This window comes from Amphiura filiformis, chromosome 5, assembly GCF_039555335.1.
Source record: "Amphiura filiformis chromosome 5, Afil_fr2py, whole genome shotgun sequence".
NCBI classification, from domain to species: Eukaryota; Metazoa; Echinodermata; class Ophiuroidea; order Amphilepidida; family Amphiuridae; genus Amphiura; species Amphiura filiformis.
The window spans coordinates 23,100,959-23,124,378 of NC_092632.1; the positions used below are offsets into that span (position 1 = coordinate 23,100,959).

Genomic DNA, 23,420 nt, shown 5'->3' on the forward strand with positions numbered 1-23,420 from the left:
CAAGAATCTAAGCTAATTGAACAGACAGTAGTGTGAAGTGTAGGCCTACTGTAAAATGTTCATGATTACAGGGATTTTCATTTCCTGAAAAAATTTAAACAGAGATTTTTAATCCCTCCAAGTTCAATCAGTTATCAGTTGAAAATTAAAGGTCTCGATCAATATACAAGGATGACAAAATTTCACGCCCTACCGCGCGTCACTCGTCGTTATCCTAAAATGCGCTAGTCCAAGTTTAGCTTTTCTGAATTTACTCGAGAACTCTAGCTTCACACGATAGTTTGACTTCCAATTTATGTTACTTGTATGATTCGTTGTGTTAAATTTTGGTTTCAACTTCTAAATATGGACAATAACAGGTATCCAATAAAGTGCTACCTTATGTTATTGTATCTTGACGACAGAGGTAAATCAACATGGGTAATGCATGTTAAAAAACATTCTTTTAACGTATGGCTTTGGCCACGTTTGGTACAATCAAGGTGTTGAAAATGAATGTCTTTTTATGTACATATTTAAACAAAGACTTGAAGATGTTGCAAAACAAGACTGGTATTCTGATGTAACTTCACTTGAGTATCAATTGACTCCTGAAAAATATCTTTTTGATGTAAAGCACGCCTCATATAGGCGTTTTTTAGCTAAATTAAGGTGTTCCAGTCAAGATTGAAACAGGTAGAAGACTGAAATTGGATTTGGAGGACCGGGTTTGTGATCTGTGCAGGGATGGGAATATTGAAGATGAATATCCTTTTGTCATGGTCTGCAAGTTTTTTGATAAGATTCGTCAAAAATATCTTCCACTCAGGTACAGATCGGAACCGGGTCCCCCAAAATTCATTTCTCTCATGAGTTCAGATACACCATCTGACATCAGTGGTCTTTCATTATTTGTTTTTCATGCTATGAAACTTCGTGAAATGATTGAATTTATGTAATTATTTCTTCACGTTATTTATATTTCTTCCTCATATGTAATTATTATGTTTGTAGTGCAAAGGGCCAAGGGCCTATATGTACAAATAAATCTAAACTGAAACGATAGTTACGCATTCGTGGCTTAGACGAGCATGCAAGTCCGAATAAAACTCCGCTAGGTCGAAAAAAAAAGTTCGCTTGTCCGAAAAAAAGATTCGCTTGTCCGAAACATAAAGATGGTTCACTATACTAGTCCGGTCTTTTCTAAGATCGAGGAAAAGAGGAGACAATTTTGCTTCTTTTTTCAAATGCGAGATTCTGAGGGATAAACCCTTCTCGCTTTTTTCAAATGCGAGATTCTGAGGGATAAACCTCTTAATGTACCACAAAAAAGACTTGTTTACTCATTAATGTTTTGGGTATAAACTTTCCAAAGTCTTACGAAATTTGACAAATCTAAAAAAGAAAGCAAAAAGTCTGACAAAGCTCAGGAATTGAGGAGGGAGAGGAATAGAATCAAACCATTATTTTTTTTGGCATTTAGGTATAGCCTGTATTGGGGTTAGGGTTAGGATTAGCAGATGTTAACTATTGCCCTACTCAAAAGAGTCCCAACTGTTTTTGATTCCCCTAAAATCTCCTGCCCCTCGACGTAAATATTGAACGGGCCCTAATTTCAGGTTGTCTGACTTCAATATTTAATGGCATAATTGTGAAATTTTATGAAAATTTTATTTTATGAGAAATCAGTTCAGAACAATTTTATTATGTTAAAACGTCTTTTCATATAATTTGTTTTCTTTATGTTTAATGATTTTTTAATGATTATATTTTGACTATCTACTGAAGATAGCAGTGACGGCGGGGTTTTGATTTCTTGCGCACTGAATCATTATTATATTTTGATTTTTTTTTCTGATTTTTTCCTTCATGTTCCTGATAACCTCTGCTATATACTAGTAAGTGCCGTTTTAAATTTTGGTCAGCTTCGTCATTCTAACATTTCATTATAGCTTTGCATTCGGCCTAATGGATGCCGATTTTTTTCTAAGCACGAAGCCCCTGTCAATGCACTTTTGCCGTTTCGCGCCGTACTGAATCATCATCTACAACGCGTGTTAGTCAATGTTTTTTTGGAACATTATTATTTTTTTTAATGTTTTTTGCTTGCTATCTTCTGAAGACAGCATTCAGGGCCTACGAAGAAAATCATGAATACATCCAGCGGAATCTGTTAAAAACATCAGTTCTTTTCACTAATTTTTTTCTTTATATTTAATGATTTTTTTTAATGATTATTATTTTGACTGTCTACTGAAGATAGCAATGACGGCGGGTTTATGATTTCTTGCGCACTGAATCATTATCATTTTTTTAAAATTTTTGTTGTTTTGTTTTATTGTTTTGTTTCTTATTTTTTTTTTCATGTTCCTGATAATCTCTGTTATATAAGTGCCGTTTTAGATTTTGGTCAGCTTCGTCAAATATATTTCTTTATAGCTTTACATTCGGCCTAATGCCGATCATCTACAACGCGTGTTAGTCAATATTTTTTTTTGGAACATTATTATTTTTTAAATGTTTTTTGCTTGCTATCTTCAGTAGATAGTCAAAATAATAATCATTAAAAAAATTAAACATAAAGAAAAATATTATATTAAAAGATGTTTTTAACAGATTCCGCTGGAGGTATTAATTATTTTCTTCGTAGGCTCTAAGTGCTGTCTTCAGCAGATAGCAAGCAAAAAACATAAAAAAATAATAATGTTCCAAAAAAAATTGCCTAATTTTAACACGCAATGTAACTTGAGTTAGATAATCTACACTCAAATCAAAAATCCACAGCTCAGAAGTTAATATTAAGTCTTGGAGGATGAGGTTTTGTACCCAACAGACGGAAGGTCATTATATGAATGTAGAAATATATTGGGGTTAAGGAACTGTCCCTGTCAGATGGGGATGTTTAAGATGCTAACGCTTAGGTCTCATTCCCGGGTCTCATTATACTGGATTTACTGAACCTTTTCATAAGGTGCTATAAACTGAAAACGATTTTTCAGGGATGATCGTAGATTTAATGTTTTGAAGCCAACACGTATAACTCCGCACTGTTATTCACTGATTTGCCGTCATAAACACTGGCTTAGGACCATTTTCAACACGGTGGGGCTGAAAATTCATCACTAACAGGGTGAAGGTACATGGCCATGGAGGCAAAACAGTTCAGTGTTGTTTCCAGGGTTGCAGGGAAGCGAAACTTTGGCTTTTTTCTTTTTCCTTTTTTTGGCCCCCAGTTTCAGAACAAAAATCACTGAAAATGTCTGAAATTAGTCAATACGTTTTCGGCCGGTAGTTTCCCTTATTCCACCTCCCTTCTCACTTTCTGGGATCAGTTCCATATTTTCCTTGCAATGTTCATATTAAATTTAAAGGAGTATTTCGTGATCCTAACATCCTCATTTTATGATATTTTCAGCAGATATCCACGAAAAAAGTGTTATTCCCAAAATTTCAATTGATTCCGATTTTGCGTGTTTTACCACACTGTTCCATATGCCACTGTTGTAATTTCGTTTTGGAACACTAGAGTGTAATTCAAATTTGACGATATTTTTGCTAAACGAATTATCTGCAAGAAATCTTTTGTACACAAATATTATGTAGCCAGAGGTGTGGTTTTCAGTGGTATAAAAATGACTTTTTTTTAAATAGAAAAGTGTGTGTGTGGGGGGGGGGGGCTGATTTGTGGCACTAAACCCGTCACTGAGGTTCGTTATCAAATTGTGCATATCGGCATATAGGCGATTTCACGAAATGTCATTAGTTCAAATCTGCCTCCAGAAAGCATGATGCGTGAATAAAGCACAAAAAGAAATCCCCAGTTGAAGTGATATTGATTGACTCATTTACTATTCCAACTTCAGTGACACCTCATGCATATTAATCCTGATAGGATGTACTTAAATTGAAAAGTCAAACATGCTCCTGTACCATATGGTGCAGGACCACATGGTGCTCCCCATATGGTCCTGGGCCATATTATCGGGTCAAAAATGGCACAAGATACAAGTAGGCCCCTACCACGCGCGGCCACTACATACGAGAACGCATGATAAAATGCCTTCCGATATCTTATTCGATGAATAATCGATATAGCGATATTCAGTTGTTATAATGTAGAGCCACTAATAAGGCATTCCAGTATTTCAAACATAATATTTTTTATGAAAAAAAAAAGTTTTTATTTGCAAATATTCTTTTGAATAGTGTAGACCTAATTGAGAGGTCATTTTGGGCAGACCCAACTTAAAGCCTTTTTTTTTTATGTACGATCTTAAAAAAAAAAGAAGATGATAAAATGATAAAATAGTTACCGTAAAATGGGGTAACTTCGGTCAGCGGGGTAACTTTGGTCGGTCAAATATATTTTTTTAAATGGTTATATTTTTGTACAGCGATATTGTTTTTAGTCATATTTGGTGTCAATTTGTTCAGAAATATATTTGGAAGAAATATTAGTCGCTCATGTCCAATTTCCTCGAAATTTATGAAAAAATCGGGATTTTTGACCAAAAATGAGCATTTTCTTACATTTTTTCAGAAAAATAAAAATCGATATTTGTGAGCAAGGATGTGTGCTGAATTAATTTTGCAAGGGGTCAAATGTAATAAAAAAATGTGTATTTTTCTTCATGCTCTGACCAAAGTTTCCCCAAATGCGGGGTAACTTTGGTCAGGCTATTTTGAACCCCTAGGGCACCCTTACAAAATTATTAGAAAATCTTTTTCAACTTCAAGGTGTAGAAGGGAACCCTATTGTCATAAAAAAGAGATAATTAGCAATATAATTAGTTTTGTTTGGAAGCAGTGGTTTAAAAACTCTGAAAAGTGCCCAAAGTTACCCCATTTTACGGTAATATGCAATCATTATGAAAGTTCCCAATACATTTGGACGCGAATAACATTGGACATTTGCAAAGAAACATCATCATAAACTCCACCTCTATCACTCGAAATATCTCGCACTTTTTGGATAGGACGCGTGCGGCCTCAGAGTTAGTCTCCAATGCAGCCAGTTTGGTTACGCTCCCTCCACATGTGTAGAGGGAGCGTAAGCAAACTGGCTTCGTAGGAGACTTAAGATTTGCGATCGTTCCGACATATTATCATATTAATCTGCATGAAAATTATGATAATATGTCGGACCAACAAAAAATCATCCCGATTTCTACAAATAGGGCAAATTTGACAGTTTGCTAATAGATGTAAGTTGGAACATGTGTAAGTATTACAATATGCCAAAACAAAAATCGGTTTTGAAAAAATAAACGTATGCCTATATTCTAAAAAAAGATCGTACATTAAGGCTTTTTAAGGGCTCTGGTATAAACGTTTGGACAGCAGTTTTTGTGGGATGTGAGAGCACAGCAGACATATCGCCAATATCGAATTGCATTCTAAATACGAAGAATGTCCTGATATCAAATAATTTGGATTTTTCGCAATATAATACACATTTTATGGCAAAGTATTAAATATTGATATGTTTGATATTTAACAGTCCTTGAAGTAAATATAAATTTAATAATATGTAATTAAAGTGTATGTAGCTGGGATGACGGGGGGGGGCTAGCGACGGCCCTGACTGGTATTGATCAAAGTATATCCTTTTGTACTTCATATGCATTTGCATATCTTCTGGAGCGTGTTTGGAGGATGATTTGAACTAATGGCCTTCCGTCCAAGCCCCGGGTCCAAGCGCTCTATAGATGATTAAATTTCACGTATGAGTTTAACACCATGATTTTAAAAAAAATACAGTATCAAGCATTGTATTTTTATTCTGACATTCACTAAAAAATTAAAATATTACTTTTAATTTAAATTAAATCATAACGTGAAAAGGCGTAGCTCAAAATTTTGCTCATTTCAACACCGAATTCGATCGCTTCCAGTGCCTATATAAACTAAATGACTGAATGGGTCTTATATAACAATAGCCAGCAACTGACTAACATTCTGAGTGTAGGCTTACTGTCATAGGTTGACTTAGCTTTCAATCGATAACAAGCAAGCAGGGCTTCTTTATTCAATCAACAAGAATTGGATGGTCCTTTTCTTCCTCAGGTTTTGATATAGTCCTAATAATACTAATAACGATTTTTGTTCAGGGACCATCACAGATTTTTAATATAAAGAAATACCCAGCTAAAAAAATGCATGGTTGTCAAAATATGACCCTTTTATTCTATGAACAACTTGATATAATGATTCTTTTGTTATAGATATCACACTTTTACAATAGCCCACTTCGCTCAAATCAAATCAATTTCAGTGACCAAAAGAAATCTGGTATGTGTGTGAGTAGATTGCGTAAAAAGTCAGGACAAAAGTGTTTATTACCGGATTCGCACCATCCCACTTGCATTGTCTACATTCAATTGAATTTAGTGACTGATCTCTAATTGCTTAAAGTAGTATGCAGACTCCGAGTATATGTTACATATATAAATATCTAGCAGAAATATATTATCGATTTTACGTCATCAAACATTCGTTAGAACTTAAACATTATTGGAAATAGAATGGGACTACATTAAATAACGTAGATATGTTACATCAAATATTTTACGTATAATAAAAAGTCTGCATACTGCTTAACGATTCCAGGGATTTACATTTCCTGAAAAAAATTACACAGAGTTAAAGAATCCCTCCAAGTTAGCTGCGGTAATCAAAACTCACAAAATGTTCAAGTGCAATCCTATCCATGTAGGTACCAATATTTACGCATATGAAAACAAATGACGACAAATTTTGTGTCCTCTTCCCTCGCGTCACTTGTTGGTGTAGGCCTACTCATACTGTTCGAGTTCTGTTCGTTTACACATTAATTTTGTGGGACATGAGAGCACATCAGACATATCGAATTACATTCCAGTTGATATATTTTAATACATTGTAATGCAAGCTATAAATTCACATACCATAGACAATCAATGTATGTTTACTTCAACGTGTTTGAGTCCGATACAGGCATGATACTGCTCAATGGGCTGTGAATAACTGATAGGTTATTGCATAATACTGCAATCCGAAGAACTTTTGTTTGCAAAGTCCTAAATTTGATCCAATGAGATCGATTGTACTTTCTGGCCAACAATGTAACATTCAAGCTCATTAGTATCTGTTTATCGCTCGTCCCTAGCTACTGGAGTATATAGGGAGTGAGTGTAAAGGGAGTGAAGTGGGTGTGACCAATCAGAATCCAGAAGGCATTCATTCTCCATTTGATTTGGGGGTAAAAATAGACAACTAGAAGTGCGACCTCTGTCGTCGAACTCGTTTGGCATGGATAGAGGGCCAAAACAATTTAAATCAACGGTATCGCATTTTAAGGGGTCGTTTCGTGATGTGTCGCCGATTTCGAGACAGAAAATGCATTTTCGTGTTGACACCATGGATTATATTTTCGTATTTTTTGCACCATTTATAAGAACTCGTGAATGTATTATAATTGTGATTGAAGTTAAGCCTTTACCCATCTGATGGGTAGAGGACGCCTGGTTTGGGGTTCCAGGAAGTAAAACGTCCCCCATTTATCACAAATCATAAGTTGATCTAAATCAACGTCATAAAAGATTTGTGATTTTTAGTTTTTGCTTACAAAACATTTTTGTAGGGGGCGCTAATTAATGCTCAAAAGGTCGTTTCACTGGTCTCCTCCACAGCCGAGATGATTCCGCTCATTCAACACAAACCGGCGGCGGAGGAGACTACGGTAAAAAGGGTACGTAAATGCCTGATGCTGATTCAGTCCTAAACCGCCTGGGAGACTATACTAAATGATGGTACGACAAGCCCCAAATAACAATTTAAAAGCCGGCTGAATGATTTATGAAAATAAATTACTTTGGTTCAGGGAAGTTGAATTTTGCTTGGATTGGAACTTTAGCAGACCAGACAGTAAAACGAATGCCATCTTATAGAGCTCATTCATGAAATTGGGATCATACTATAGTTCTAGTAAATCTTACTCTCACTCGTGCTCTCGCTCTTCTTGCATAATTTACCCGTTTAAATTCTGCGTTAAGAATTTGATTATCGGATGATGCGGAGATTTTGACTGGTGGTACGCTCTCTCTGTAAGCATAGACTCACTGGTCACTGTCTGGTCACTACAAATTTCGAACGGTTGAAGACTTGTTCTCGAGTTGTAGGAAGTGCCACACGAATAACAAATATATAACCACCGCTATTACTTTGTAAATCGAGTTTCGGAAAAATATTCATGTATAAAACTAACATAATCAAAAAGGCCGATTGTTTTTGATATTACATATCAGTTATTCAGTTACTGTCAGTTTCATGCCAGCACTACTAGTCCCTGAGTGATAGTCATATAACGACCAATAGATAAATGACGACTATCATGGAAAACTGAGTTCCGCGGCGGTCTAGCCAGCACAGAGTGTTCAGTGGCAATCATGATCAGACTGTATCAAATCCACAAGTCCACACATAACAAGGAGAACAACTATTGATTGCAAACAATAATAAACTTATTGATTAATCAGTTCAATCACTGCAGCTGGTGTTGCCGTCTGATATTTACTCAGGTGATGCTAAAATTGATGAGTTTATAAATTTGTTTGTGCCTACAGTTTGCGATGATGAGTTCAGCGCGTTTTTGAGAGATGAGTATTTAGAAATCATGATGAAGCATTTCTCAGACAGCCATAGATTACATAATTTTATTGCTGCCCGCTGAATTATGGACCATTTTATGTTAAAGTCTGTGATGCCTTTATCTTTACGGGAGAATTATATAAAATTTAAAAACCGGGCAAAAAAACAATCAATCAAATAAATAAAAAGAAAGAAAGAAAGAAAGAAAGAAAGAAAGAAAGAAAGAGTGGAGGGAGGGAGAGAAGCTGAGTGAGAGAGGGGGAGGGGGAAATAAAGAAAGAAAGAAGACAGAAAAAGAAGTCAAGAAATTGAAAAGTATTTCATAGTACACTGAGCGCGCTAATCGATTACGCCACTCGCGGAGTGATATTGATAGTTGATCTCAAAGCGATCATAATATGCAATAGTATGCTTTCATGCTCCCCACCCCTGAAATTTAAGCTAATTAGGCTTATCGATGGCGAAAAAACAACAACTATACCAACAATAACTGGGGGCATATTTGAAGTACCCATGTTAAAGTGTTCTAACAATGACCGGGATTGTAGATAGATGCTCAAAATAACGTTCCACAATCAAGATATCGATAACAAAACAGTTTTTTGTCTTGCAAGATTCGCCAAAATCATCCCCGAAACAACGGGCTTCTGAAATTTAATCGGTACGTATTTGGATCTCTATGGTGCGTTAAAAGAAGGTAACCGAAGGATATTGCTGCATCAGATTCTTGGAATTGTTGAAATGGAATTTTGACAATTCCATGATTCTGACGCAGCCTGTCAAAAACTTGAAATTGTCAGAATTCTAGAATTTCGACAGTTCAGATTTCTGACGCAAGTGTCAAAAACTTGGAATTGTCAGAATTCTAGAATTTAGACAGTTCAGATTTCTGACGCAGCCTGTTAAAAACTTGGAATTGTCAGAATTCTAGAATCCCGACCCGGGCATAGCCAGCTTTCTTGGTCGGGGGGCAAAAGAAAATTTCAGGGGCACAGACGAAAAAACTGCAGTTGCATCACATTAGTTTTCACCCAATATCCAGATAAAAAGGGCTTTATCGTTACAATGTGCACGCACAGCGCGAAAAAAATTTGTATTTTACACTAATTTGGCCCATGGGCTATTCCAGAAAATAGGTGCACACCCCCTATAGAGGAGTAAATTTTCAATCAAAGAAATGTCCGGATTTCCAAATCTGCTTTCTGAAAACGACTGGAATTCCAGTTGCCAATATTACTGGAAAAAGCTTGGAAATCCAATCAAATGAAGGAAAAATCACGGAAATGTTGAAAATTAGCTCTCAAATTGAGGATTTCTGATTTTGAACTATTTTTCTGCCTCTTTTTTGCAGCCCTCTTGATTTTCTCTCTCATTTTTTTTCTTTCATTTTTTGTCAGGTGGGGGCATTCTGCCCCCCCCCCCTGGCTACGCTACTGATCCCGACGGTTCCAAAGGTCTGACACACCAATAGGCCTGTGCTCAACTCTAGTGTCCGGCACCCCTTGACATTTAGATATGTGAAACGGTGCTCTCAAGCTTGAAGGGAATTGGATGACGCAGCGAGTTCAGAACCGCTATGGAAGATTTATCGGAAGGGACTTCGGCTGATTCTCTTGTAAGAGAAAAGGCCCAATTGCTTGCAGAGGTATGGTATTTACTTTTCTCTTGTTATGTGTGCATAAATAAGAAAACAGTCTAACATACTATAATTTTTAGCTTGAGTTTGGACGTTGCCTGTGCTGTATGTATCAATGATCAGACTCGTCTTCCGGCTGATGTTTACGTACGTACGTGATCAATCAATGGTTGCAATTCACTAGTCCGAATAATCAGACCCAGAACAAAATATTAATTTCTGACATGATCGTGTACTGGGTCTGAACTGTTTCCATATGAAATCTTGATGGCAAATTGGACAATAGAAGCACATGGTTCTACGTGACAGCTTTTTAATCCCTATTCAGGTTACGTGAATCACGCTATTGTGGACCATCCTTCTGATACTTGAGTGTTTGGACAAGCGGAACGGTTTTTGTCTACCTCTCTGTTTGTAAACAAACCAGGAGGTCGAAATCGTCCTCCTCGCCGAATACGAAAGTCAGCGTAATAGTACGGCACTGGCAATTCACATGAATGATGAAGTACAGGTTCAGCTTTTGTTTGCTTGTTTAAAGGTCCAATGCACAATCTTTAGCGACAGCATCTTGGCATAAAAAGGTATTGTCGAGGTAATTTCATTTTTAGAACCAATTTTTAAGGCAGCTTTCTGATATATGCTGATCTGAGCCCGGCCCGGGTTCTGTTCTGGCACTTCTGACTAAGGGGTGGTGCAATAATTATGTGTACTGGGGCCAAAAGGGGGGGCAAGCATTTTTGGCAGGTCAAAAGGGGGGGTCAAGCGATTTTTGGCCGGTCGAAAGGGGGGGCAAGCAATTTTTGGCACAGATATTTTGGGTACCGTTTCTACATGTACATTACGCCCTAAAAAGGCATAGGAAAACGTTAGGAACACATTTAAATATGCAAAATTTCCTGCTCGCTGCGCTCGCATTATATGATAAGACAATTTAAGGTTTTAAATTGGGTTCCCCAAAATCTTGCATGTGTAAGGGGGGCAAAGATTTTTTGGCACATCAAAAGGGGGGCAAAGGTTTTTGGCACATCGAAGGGGGGGCAAAGATTTTTGTCATGGCCAAAGGGGGGGGCAAGCGTTTTTGGCAGACCATTTTGAGAATTCACCCCCAGGGGTACACATAATTATTGCACCACCCCTAACTTCTGAGCTGAGAAAAAACATGAAAAAAGGGTGATCTTTTCTTTTAGACCACCCGAGCTATATACAGTTAAAATTACGAATTTATCAAATTAAACTTTTGCATCAAGGTTAAACATGTTTTTAGCTATACAAACGTACCTTTTATTTCATCGAACAAGCTTTATTTTGTTCCAAATCCCATATTTTTATCGCTATTTTGGACGTAAAAGAGCTAGTTGCAAAACCGGTGATGCCATCTCCGAAACGTTCGAGTAACACACACGCTTGATTTGCTGGGAAAATTCTTCCATTTCACGAATCCTTTGCCACTTTTCACTCATCTGATCATCTTTCCATGTGACGGAAATGATGCTGATTTTATGAAGGTATGTTTTTTTTTGCTTTTTCAATTATTTGTAATCGTTTTTTTGAGACAAAAACTTCCCAGCAGAATAGCTGTTTTCACTTGTTTTCAAAAATTATTTTAACCTTGTTTTTTTACCCCATAATTAATTTCCCTCATTATTCGAAACCCTGCCCTCCATCCAATACATTAAACCTTGACTTCAAAGTGTTTGAAAACTGTTTAACCTTGATGCAAAAGTGAACCTTGATGGAAAAGTAATAATTTAGACCCTATGGTCCGTATGCACAAAAGAGTTAGACCGGGTCTAAAGTTAGACCTGGTCTAAGTGGAATTTAGTTCCATCAGGAATGGTCCTTTACTCTTATTTCCTTCCTAGAGTAGCTTGCAAATTTTAAAGATTTAAATGCAAAGTTCAAAAATGATACAAATTAACTTAAGAAAATGTAAAGGAAAATGTCCTTTCTCCTGGTACTAAATTCCATTTAGACCCGGTCAAGCCTTGAAATAAGCAGGCGCGGGGAGCAAATTTACCCTCATAAAGCCACCAATTGCTCCTGGTCCTTGTAAAATTCACATGAACCAGGAGCAATTTTTAAAATAAATTGCTCCTGGTTACAGTTTTGCACTTGATGCAGTCGTGCTGGTATGCTGTATTGTATATATGCAGAAAAGGATTTAATATTGAAAATTGCTCCTGTTTCTTCAGAAATTGCTCCTGGTTCTTGTAAAATCCCAGTGAACCAGGAGCAATGTTCAAAACAAATTGCTCCTGGTTCCAGTCTGCTTATTTCAAGGCTTGGACCCGGTCTAACTTTAGGCCCGGTCTAACTCTTTTGTGCATACGGAGCTACATGTATATAGCTTGGGTGGTCTAAAAGAAAAGATCGCCAAAATAAGTAACAATACGTGAATAACTATAATCAAATTAAGTATTTCTTGGCCAAACTGGAACATGCGCATTGTGTCCATGTAGTGTACTAGAAGCGTGTGTACACGCAGTGTAAGGCGCGTGTATATACTTTCTTCTGTACCGCGCTATGTACCACGCTTCTCAAAACATAATAGCACACTGGTAATATAAGTTATGTAAAAAAACATGACCATGTATGTGACAAGCTTTTGAGACTTACTAAGTGCCACAAACTAATGAAGAGTCATAAATGTTTGTGAAATGGACCCCCATCAATGTAAATGTTACGGAAATTTGTGGAATTCCAGAAATAGGGCCCAAATTAAAAAAAAATCTGGATACGCAGACCTCTTCTTTTTTTTCAATTTCTTTTTTTTTTTTGCTCTAGGCATGTAAGATCAGATCAGTTGATCATTTTGACCCCCAAAAATCAAGAGAATTAAATAATAATAATAATAATAATACAAAAATGAAAAATATACAACAATATATAGATTCAGAAAACATAATAATGATAAGATTGGATGTTTTGTTTCACCCAATACAAAATTTATTGATCTCGTAATGACTTTTAAAATATTGGACGATATTGGACTTGACTACGTCTCGTCCAATATTTCAAAACTCATAGCTCGACCAATAAATGTGTGCATTGGGTTCAAACCATCTAATTTTATATCAAACTTATGTCAAAGCTGTATTATGGGAATTATCATGTGATGGTTGTATTCAAGGTTACATACTGAGGTCAAAGGTCATTTGGGTTACTCCTTCATGAAATTATACACAAAATTAGGGTTAGGGTAAGGATTAGGGTTATGATTAGGATTAGGGTTAGGATTAGCTTACACAAAATAATTACATGGAAGGATCTACCGTCATTTGACGTCAATTTGTAAAATTGGCTGAAAAATGAAAAATAAAAGGTGTTTCACACAAATGTTTTACTATGTGTGGTGTTCACTACCTGTATCTTTATTTTTTGTTTGTTCAATCCCCAGTGTCCTGTAATGTGGTTAGAGAACTGCCCTTCTGGTAAGGACACATTATATGCACTGCATTTACTGATCTACTTGTTAAATCTGTATATTTTTTGCTTATGTTTGATCAGGAATGGAGAACCTGTAATGATGCAGCCTCTCTCAAAGCAGCATTGTATAAATACTGGAGGAACCAGGTTCCGGAGGTCTACCAGTCAAATGAATTAGCTGTTCCAGCTGAAGATGATTCCTGCAGAGACACATTGCTGGCAGCTTTGGAGTGGTATATCTGTAATGGCGATCCAGATATTGTGTTCCAACAGCTTAAGAAGACTGATGTACCACCCCAATTCTGTGGTAGGGTTTTCAAGATGGGAGAGCCTACATATTCTTGTCGGTAAGTTATGTTTTTTATCCAGATCCAATGCCAAGATGTTGATCCAAAAATTCAGCACACTTTACAGGTTGTCGCTGCCCACTACAGTCCCCCATCATTCCATAACCCCCCCCCAAAATAAACAACAACAACAAAAAACCAAAAACTCAAGGACTTTGAGATAAGACAATCCACAAATGACATTTGCAGTCATGATCAGCTCCCTAAGTTTCATACGGGTTACAACAAGACAAATAGCAGTAAGTTCCTTGTCCAGGGGAATTTCAAGCTAACTCATTTTTTTTCCACATGAGCATACTAAACCACCACCTGTGTTCGACCCTGCAACCTCTTGCACCATAGCCAAACACCTTATTGATTGAGCTATCTTGACTCCTAATAATATATGCGCATCATTGTAATTTGTACAGCCTAACCACAATGCTCATTAGTTCAATGGCATTTGGTGTGTCAAGTTGTACAGTATATGTGCTAATATATTTTACTCTTGATATTTGCAGGGACTGTGCTATGGATCCAACTTGTGTTTTGTGTATTGACTGTTTTCAGAAAAGTCCTCATAAAGCACACAGATACAGGGTGAGTATCATTTATAACACTTAGCTTGAAAGTAATCATACTTTATGCCAACTACCAATATTCTTCAATTTGTTATTCAGACTGCTCTTCCTGATTATCGCGTAAAAAGAACTGGGTCAAAACTGGGTTACACGATGTTATGAAGCTTAATAGGTGAATGAGATGTCAGATGTGATGATGATGTCATTCTATTAACCAATCAGTACCCCACTTCGCATTTATGCTATAAGCAGTGCCAAATCGGCAGACCGCTGAAGAACCTTGCCGAAAACTGTAGGATCAATAGGGCATGCAAGTCTTTGTAATATATACATTCTTATAACCCATGGTTTGTTGGTTTATAAATGTAACATGAAATGTTAGGGTAAATCCCACCAACCAAACAAGTTTCCAAACAACTTAACATTTCAGAACAGGATATATTTAAGTTTTTGTGACATCACATAGAATGTGGTTCCTGGAGGAAGAAACTTGTACCTAAAAACTGTTGGAAGTATTCTAGACTTATTGACTAGTATGTATGTTATAGGAACATAATTATTGCTATTAATGTGAAACCAGTGTTAATTTAAGGATTCAGTCATGTTTCACAGTTGTTCATCACCGTTTAACAATGATGCCTCTGCATCATCTGTTTAGTTTACTTTGCAAGGGCAGTTTTAGCTAAAGATAGTATAATTTGCATGATTATTTCATGAGGAATGTCAAGCAATCATTGCTACACAGCCTTATAAAAAGATCAGTGATTTCTCTGTTGATATCAGCAATAAATTCAATAAAAAAATGGAAAGTATAGCCACTGCCTCCAAAATACTGAATTCAACTTGTGACTATGTATACGTACACAGGCTCCTGGCGTGACGGATTTTACGCCTATGCATGCATGCTTCCAATAAATGCATTCGCATGTACAGTAAAAGTGTGGATTTGTCACAGATTAACAACGGTTGGCTCCCGTACAAAAGTATAGGAAGAGTTGTTGAAACTTTATTATCTTACCGAGTCTTTTGTATTGTTACTTTCGATAGCATTTCTGGCATTTTGTGCTAAAAGTATGCATGAAAAGATCAAGTGTGAATTATGTAGTTGCACAAAAGAAACTTTTTTTCAACCAAAATATTAACAATAGCTGAAATTTTATCCTATCTTGTGTATGTAAGCTTACCACAATTCACTCACGATCAATAATTGCCAAAAGTGACATCGCAAACCCAGTAGTGAAACAGAAAAATCATAACTAGTCATTTCAACTTGAGTTTTCAGCTTCCCAGAATTTGTTTGGTATTTTTTGTTGAAAATTTCACTTCAAATAAAGGCCCCTTTTCAAAAATGTAGTGCACTTGTCAGTTTATTAGAGAATTTACGGTACATATTATTCCTCAGTGATTGTGAAGCAGACTAGGCTAATAATATGTATTAGTAATATACATGTGACCAGCTCCAACAAAACACGGAACAAGTCGCCAAGCATGTTTTTAAATTATAGGTTAAAGATGACATTCCCATAAAAAAAATTTTTTTGGAATTCTTAATTTCATGGTATTTGGCTCTGGAACTAAGTGGACTTTCAAATCCTTGAAAGTACTTTTAAAACAAGATTTATTTAATCAATAATTACCAATTGAACTATGATAATCCCTATTCAATCCTGTGTAAGACAGAAAACTAATTACCCCATTACTCAGAAAAGCAATTTGGCAAAAATATGAAGGTATCTTTTACTAAATTATCCATATCTTTAAAAGTATTGATGCTATGTATATAATTTTGGTATCATTTTCAAGCTCATTGTCTAGTGTTTACATTTTTATTCAAATCATGAAATGTCAAAAATGCAACTTGTTCTTGGTTTTGTCAGAACGGGTCATATATTTATTAATTGTTTTACTGCTCTCCCTGTAGATGAACACCTCAGGTGGTGGTGGATATTGCGATTGTGGCGATGTTGAAGCCTGGAAGAGTGATCCATTTTGCCAGTTACATCAGCAAGGAGCTGATCAACCTGCAAAGGTATACAAGATTCTAACAAAATATAAAAATGTTTTCCCATAGTACCATGTTCGCCAACCAAAAAACTCGCATGAATATAGGTCAAAGACTGGTATGAATATGCTGGGCCCGATGAAAAAAGGAGAAACAAACTGTGACTCTATTAAATGGCAAAAGCAAAAGAGAATTTTCATAAGCACATATTCCTCCAAAGTCAAGTGAACAAATTATTTTTTTGTCTTAATTCTCAGCAGCTCTTTTTGAATTTTCAAGGAGTATGTAACTAAGAAGGAATTTTCTTGACTCTTTGTTATTTATTTATCTTCACAGGACCCTTTAGAAAGACTGCCAATCAACATACAGTTCTACATGTCAGCGGTGGTTTCTTGCATCTTACCCTACTGTAGCGATATACTATTTCTGGATGACCAGGAAGTGCTTCCAGAGAATCTGAGACCCAGGTTAGCTGATCCCCAGTAGTAAGTCACATGATGCAATGCTTTCTGGACTTCCTTTGCATCATGGCATGTGCAAATGAATGAGGCTTAGTAATATGTCTGCAATTACCTATTCAAATGTAGCTTTGAATATTGACATTTCAAAAAGAAGCAAATTTCAAAAAAATAAATAAACCTCCCCTAATTTTCTTCATGAAAAGCTAACTGAAATTTTTTTTTAACAAACTGATTTTTTTTTTATGTTTTCACAAAAAATTGGGGGTAAAAAATGGTATTTTTGTGATTTTGTCAAAAACTAAAGAGTTATAAAAATCTGACGTCACCACAGGATTCCTCGATTCATTTCCTTTCCAAAAATATATAGTTTTATATACATTAGACATAAAATTAAGAAATAATGATGCCCGAAAAGGTCCATGTTCTCTCCCATTACTCTGGCGTTAATAAAAGTATTTTCAACAATATTTTGTAAGTACAAGAAAAAGCCCTCTCGCCTTTTGCACGGATCCACCATCTTGCTTCCAAAACGATGTTCTCCCTGCAAATGCATGCGCAAAATGTGCCTTTATGTTTCTCATGCTTTTGCTAAGCGTACGCTGTACTTAAAACACATGTTTGACAGGTGTTACCACACACAGCACACACTTGGTGGGTTGAACCTTGTTTTGAGATGACCATGCAATCGGCAAATAGGTAAGAGATCAGCTGTACCAAAATTTTCCCAAACCAATCCACAATGCATTTGAAATTTGTTTTGCCAATATCACTTATTTGTTGTTGCCTTTACCAGTGCAAGTCGCCAAGCAGATAAACCCAGTAGCATGCGCAAAAAGTGTATATTCCGAGGCATGCATTTCATGCTAAGTTTTACAGAGTACCGATTCTCAACTATGCTCCTTATTTTCTTTTGTTGCAGTAACCCAAAGGACACCTATGCTACAATGTTATTCAATGATGAGATCCATACATATGAACAGGTAAGAACACATGCAGTTACACATCCACACCTACAACCACATCCAAATACCCACACACACAGCCCTGCACAGCTCGGTGAAACGCATATTGGAATGTAACTGAACTAACAGGAAGAAGTCCTTGTTTGATACTGGTTGGGTTGTAGCATGATTGGGAACTGAATCACTTACACTTTAATTCAGCTAATAGAGTTTATCTTACATCAAAACAGGTTATTGCAACTTTGAAGAAAGCTGTGGACTGTTCACCAAAGGAAGCTGTAGAACTTGCAACCATTGTTGACAGAGAGGTAATATAAAAAAAAGACATTTAGCTATTTTATGTCCATTAATTGTATGAAGAAATATTTTTTACGGGCAGTTAAATGCAAAGTGAATCGTAAAATATGAGGCATTTGATAGCTCAATCTAAATCAACATCAGCAACAACAAAGCAGACACATTAAAAAATATTTAGCCAAATCATTTTTAAAGAGTAGTAGTCCTTGTGTATTATTTATGCAGCATCAATCATGTGCATAGGACCGTGTGCAAAATAATACTCGCTGGATAGTTAGTGGTTCACTTAATTTGTAAAAAAGATTTTGTCAAAACATTTTAAGGTTTATTATTAACATTTTAAGCAATGCAGCTGATAATGGATGTATGCAGAAAGATGGCCAGTAATTTTGATGTAACTTTGATGTTATCATTACAAGGGGAAGTAGTTGTATTCTACCATTCCTACATAAAAACCAATTCAGCATTAATGCATTTCCTTGACTAAATTTCAAATCTACATGTACATCAGATTTTATAATTTTTATATATAATTTTCTAGACACATAGTCCTATATTTCAAACTAAAGCAATACCAATTTACTTTGCAGGGTCGAAGCACTGTTCGCAATGGTGGTTACAGAGAGTGTGAGCAAGCTAAAGGGATCATTACTCGCAACACAACATACCATCGTCACAAACCATTAAGGGTTCTTGTCATGCACTCTGCTGTTGTGTCACACCAAACATTCAGTCTCAAACTTCTAAGCTGGCTCATTAAAATAGCCACACAAGCAGGTTGGTTTTGATATCATTGATTTATTTGTACAGTCAAACCTCATTTGTGACATGATCTGGTCCATGGGAGCCAGAAGTGGCAAATTTGAAACAGAGATAAAGGTAAAAATACGGAGTAATAAAAACCAATAAAATACATGAGAAAAAAGACATCAAAAAACTTTATAACTTTTGATCCAAGTATGCTGGACCTTTGGTGTTTTCAGTAAATGATAGCCTGTTGTATGTATAATGTAATAATTACAGTAACTCAATTTTCAATGGCCCCCATGGACCAGATCGTGTTACATTTATGCAGAACTCTTTTATATGGATCTCTCTGTTATCCATACAAATGATCTTTAAAGGAAAACGTGTTGTCAATGCCATGATACCATGAGTCATGGCCAGATTTATAATCTCAGGATTATAAGCTTCAAAATGATATATACATTGCTAGGATTGTGCCTTCACTTATTGTTCAAAAGTCAATATTTCAATGAAGAATTCTTCTGTTATCTACTGTTTTCTTTCATGTTAAAATGAACCATATCTCCTTTTCTTCCCTGGTGACTTTCTGCTTTTTTATGAGAGCAGGTCTTATATGATGTCCAATTTCACTTTGGAATTCAATTCAGAATTACACATAAATGTACATGTAAGTCACTCAGCCAGATCCGGCCAATGCTTGGACCCAACATGGGCAGGTAAGAGAGGTTGGACTGTAATATTACTTCATGTCAAGTGGATCTCAAAGCCCTGCTATGAAGCATACTATGCAGCTAAAACACAAGGACAATATGTTATAGAAAAAATATTACAGGGATGAGATCCTAAAGTATAGGAGATTCATTAATCTTCCTCCTTTTTGGTGCTCCCTTTATCGAAGCCCCGTCTTATGCCTGAAATCAATTCACTCATTTCTCACAAAGCATTGAAGAAAAAGTATCAAAATACCCCTTTCAAAATATATCTTGGAACTTACCATTGCTTTTGTTGTCATTGTCCCCTGTGGCTTTAGCCATACAGTGGATGCATAGTGGAGAGTAGAATGTTTGAAATGGGAAAAGGGTGGGGGTTTACTAATCTCCACAAAACAGGTGGATTCAAGGGGAAGATGTGAAATCATAAAAGTAGAGGTTTGCTTCCAAGAATCTATGTAATTTCTTTTTTCTTATATTTCCCACGTTTTGATCTGATATATAAATAAGTTTGAATCTGTTCCTGGTTTTATCAGAGCAGGAAAATATTCAAATTAGTTGGCCTTCACCTTGGGTGTATGTGGTATCAATAGGTCACATATGTAAAATTAGTTGGCCTTCAACTTGAATGTATGTGGTATCAACCACCTGTTACAAGTATTTGAGTCTTGATAAGTGATGCCAAACATGTTTGTTGTATTTTTTACAGAGGGTCTGAGAGTGATAATTTGCCAAGAGCTGATGAAGAACTTTCATGGCTCAGACTTGACAATTCTAGAGGAGTGTATGCTGAAAGATACTATCTTGTGGAAAGGTGAGTGAGTGGTCAGGGACAGTCTCAATTTCATCAAACCCATTATTGAGAAATGTTGTTAGGATTGATCATAGATTCTCACAATTTTGAACCTTTGGTAGTATCTTCTTATCATGACCATTAAAGTGAGGTACTTTCTTGTAGATTGCCACAATTAGGTCAAAACATAGGGGCTTGAGACTCCACAGGAGTAAGATGAGACATTTCACATAATTTTGACATAGATAGTGAGTGGTATAACTTGAGTTCTTTTTAACAACAATAACTTGAATCAAAATGATAGTTTTGCCTATAAAGGTACAGAATTTATTCTTTAAATTACCTCAGTCAAGATAAAATAGTGCTCTTTTATATCTTGATATGTTGTGGATTTGTTTTTTATATATAGCTGCAAGAATACAGTGGCATCAATTGTTCATGAGTACACTTCTAATGGACAACGAGTACAAGAAGAAATTTGCAGTGCTTTTTACAAAGGTAGGTTAACCGCTAAAATGATGTCTCATTTTCTAGTGAACATTTGTTTTCAATTTGTTTTTGTAGTGAAAATTATGTGATTTATGGGGTTTGTTGTTAATTTCACCAACTTGGCATATTTTGCTGAAGCTTCAAGCAAAGAAATTATTCCTTAGTGTCTACTACACTACCAGATTCCTATTGCGGCCGCATGCACAGGTACACCGTCACCAAGATACTTGGCTGTTACTGCAGTACCAGGGGATTAACAGTGTAGTACCAGTGCTGTACCACTGCTGGTATATCCTGTGCAGTAGCAGCATGGGTACTGTGTAGGTGTGTACCAATTAGGTACCTTAGTGGTGGTGTACCTGTGCAGGCAGAGGCAATATGAATCTTTTAGTGTACTTGTTATCTGATCCAAATATGTGTATAAGGGCATACAGGAGGATAGAATAGGTTGAGTCTGAAATCTGTATAATGCTATGGGAAATCTGTCATATTGTATTATTACACATGGGCATACAATACTGTACCTCCAGAATTAATGCTTTGAATGAAAAGATTATTGGTGTCTGCAAGTATGAGTGTTTTCACATAGCCTTACACACAAGGTTTGCCCATGTGACGCTTAACAATATCGGCATTACACACACGGATCACAAGGAAGCACACATTTAAGATCAAAGTTTCCAAGGCCCATGGCAAGATAATCAGGAGATACGCTATTTCCCCTCCACGATGATTTTCCCACTGCACCCAATTGCTACCTGTTTTTTAATTTCACTAATTGGTGGTTTCCCAACTGGGTTAATATTGTCAAAGCTACCACTTTCATGCAATTCAAATGTTCATACTTCAATAATTAGATTTCCTTCCTAATTCCTGGTTTCCTAGAAATAAAGGCTGTAGATGGCAAAACTCAAGAGTCATGTACATGTGACTTATTATTATGAAACAAACTGTGCAATGTGTCATGTGAAAAATTGCATCTTGGGCTGTCTTGTCAAAATTTGAGATTTTAACCTTATTTAAAAGCAATATGTTTTGTCCAAAGAGTGCAATTTTATCTGTTTGATATTAGCAAATCCATAGTTTGCTAACACACCTTGACACAGTTTTAAGCTGCAATGCAGACATTGTTTTATTATTCCCATTATTTTCCTAATTTTTTCTTCATATATTTTAAAATCAGCTTTTGCCAGCTTGAGATAACCTTTGATGTGAAGCATCATATTTCTATAGCAAAAGATATTTTCATTTGTAACAGCTAACATATTTTTTGTTTCAATCCTTGACAGCATTATAGTGGAATTCTGTCAGATTTTGCCGATGATGATCATGACCATGTGGTGTCAGTGACATCTCTTTCCGTCCAGATATTCACAGTGCCAACAGTGGTAAGTCTCCAGAAATAATAATGGCATGGTCTATATATGCTTCACTCTTGCAGCGATCCTGTGCATAATTCATTGGGGACATTTTAGATATTCAATGAATTGTTGATGTGATGGGAAATAATATAATTTTTCAAAAGTTTAACAATGTGTTTTTGCTTGCTTGCTCCCTTCCCTCCCCTGCAAGCAATGTTGGATTGGTCATATAACACACTCATCCAACACTTGCATTGTTCAAGGAGAGAGTTGGTGTGTGAAATGCATAAAGTGTCACAACTGTTTATACAAGATTTGGGGTATTAATAGTACAAACAGAATGCAATAGCAAAGATCTAATGAAATACAGGATGAATTATGGATGTAGAAAGTTAAATAACTATTGATTATTTAATATGCAAGAGATAAAGCATTTGTTTTTCTTTGAATAGAAAGAGGGAGGGGTAAATTCAGTAGCCAATCTTAAATAAAGAGTGGAGAGCAATACCTTTGGGAGGATGTTCAGAAATTTAAAAACAGTAGTACAAGTTGTGTTTTGAAGAGTAGTCTTGTGAAAATAATGTTTAATTAAATCAAGGGGAATCAGGCACAACATCTGCTTGGTCCTGTAGTGCTATCGTTGCCCCGATATCTACCAATGGCTCTTCCTGTCTGTGTCGTACCCTGAACATTTACAAAGTGCTTTCTTTTTTTTATTTAAATGAAAAACGATAACACTAAGCAAATGTTAATTATTATGCTTGAAATATTTTCTGACATCACCAGGATGTGATAGAAAGAGCCATCTGTATCTAACTGGGCACCAATAGTGCTATAAGACCAAATTAGACATGGTGCTAGGTAGTGTTTTTCCACTAGGGGTTTATTTGTACTTTTAACCAGCTAAATTTGTAACTGTTTATTTACATCTTAATTACAGTCTCACATGCTAATCAAAGAACACAGTCTTCTGAAAGTAATTCTCAAAACATTTGTGGACTACACAGAGAAGTATAGAGGAG

The 23,420-nt window shown here is 36.1% G+C and overlaps 1 protein-coding gene across 3 annotated transcripts in view; it reads left to right on the forward strand.

Moving 5' to 3' along the window:
* Window positions 1-10,153: 10,153 nt before the first annotated feature.
* LOC140152812 (E3 ubiquitin-protein ligase UBR2-like) overlaps window positions 10,154-23,420 on the forward strand; it is a 47,876-nt gene continuing 34,609 nt past the window's right edge. For 2 of the 3 annotated variants that reach the window (XM_072175312.1, XM_072175313.1), the window contains exons 1-12: window positions 10,154-10,252; window positions 13,751-14,016; window positions 14,517-14,595; window positions 16,498-16,605; window positions 16,915-17,063; window positions 17,959-18,019; window positions 18,232-18,309; window positions 18,889-19,075; window positions 20,465-20,569; window positions 20,958-21,046; window positions 22,327-22,425; window positions 23,339-23,420. In XM_072175312.1, coding sequence (XP_072031413.1) covers window positions 10,184-10,252; window positions 13,751-14,016; window positions 14,517-14,595; window positions 16,498-16,605; window positions 16,915-17,063; window positions 17,959-18,019; window positions 18,232-18,309; window positions 18,889-19,075; window positions 20,465-20,569; window positions 20,958-21,046; window positions 22,327-22,425; window positions 23,339-23,420 — 1,372 coding nt within the window. In that variant the 5' untranslated portion in view covers window positions 10,154-10,183. The remainder of the gene's footprint in view (window positions 10,253-13,750; window positions 14,017-14,516; window positions 14,596-16,497; window positions 16,606-16,914; window positions 17,064-17,958; window positions 18,020-18,231; window positions 18,310-18,888; window positions 19,076-20,464; window positions 20,570-20,957; window positions 21,047-22,326; window positions 22,426-23,338) is intronic. The other variant, XM_072175314.1, reaches the window with a different exon arrangement.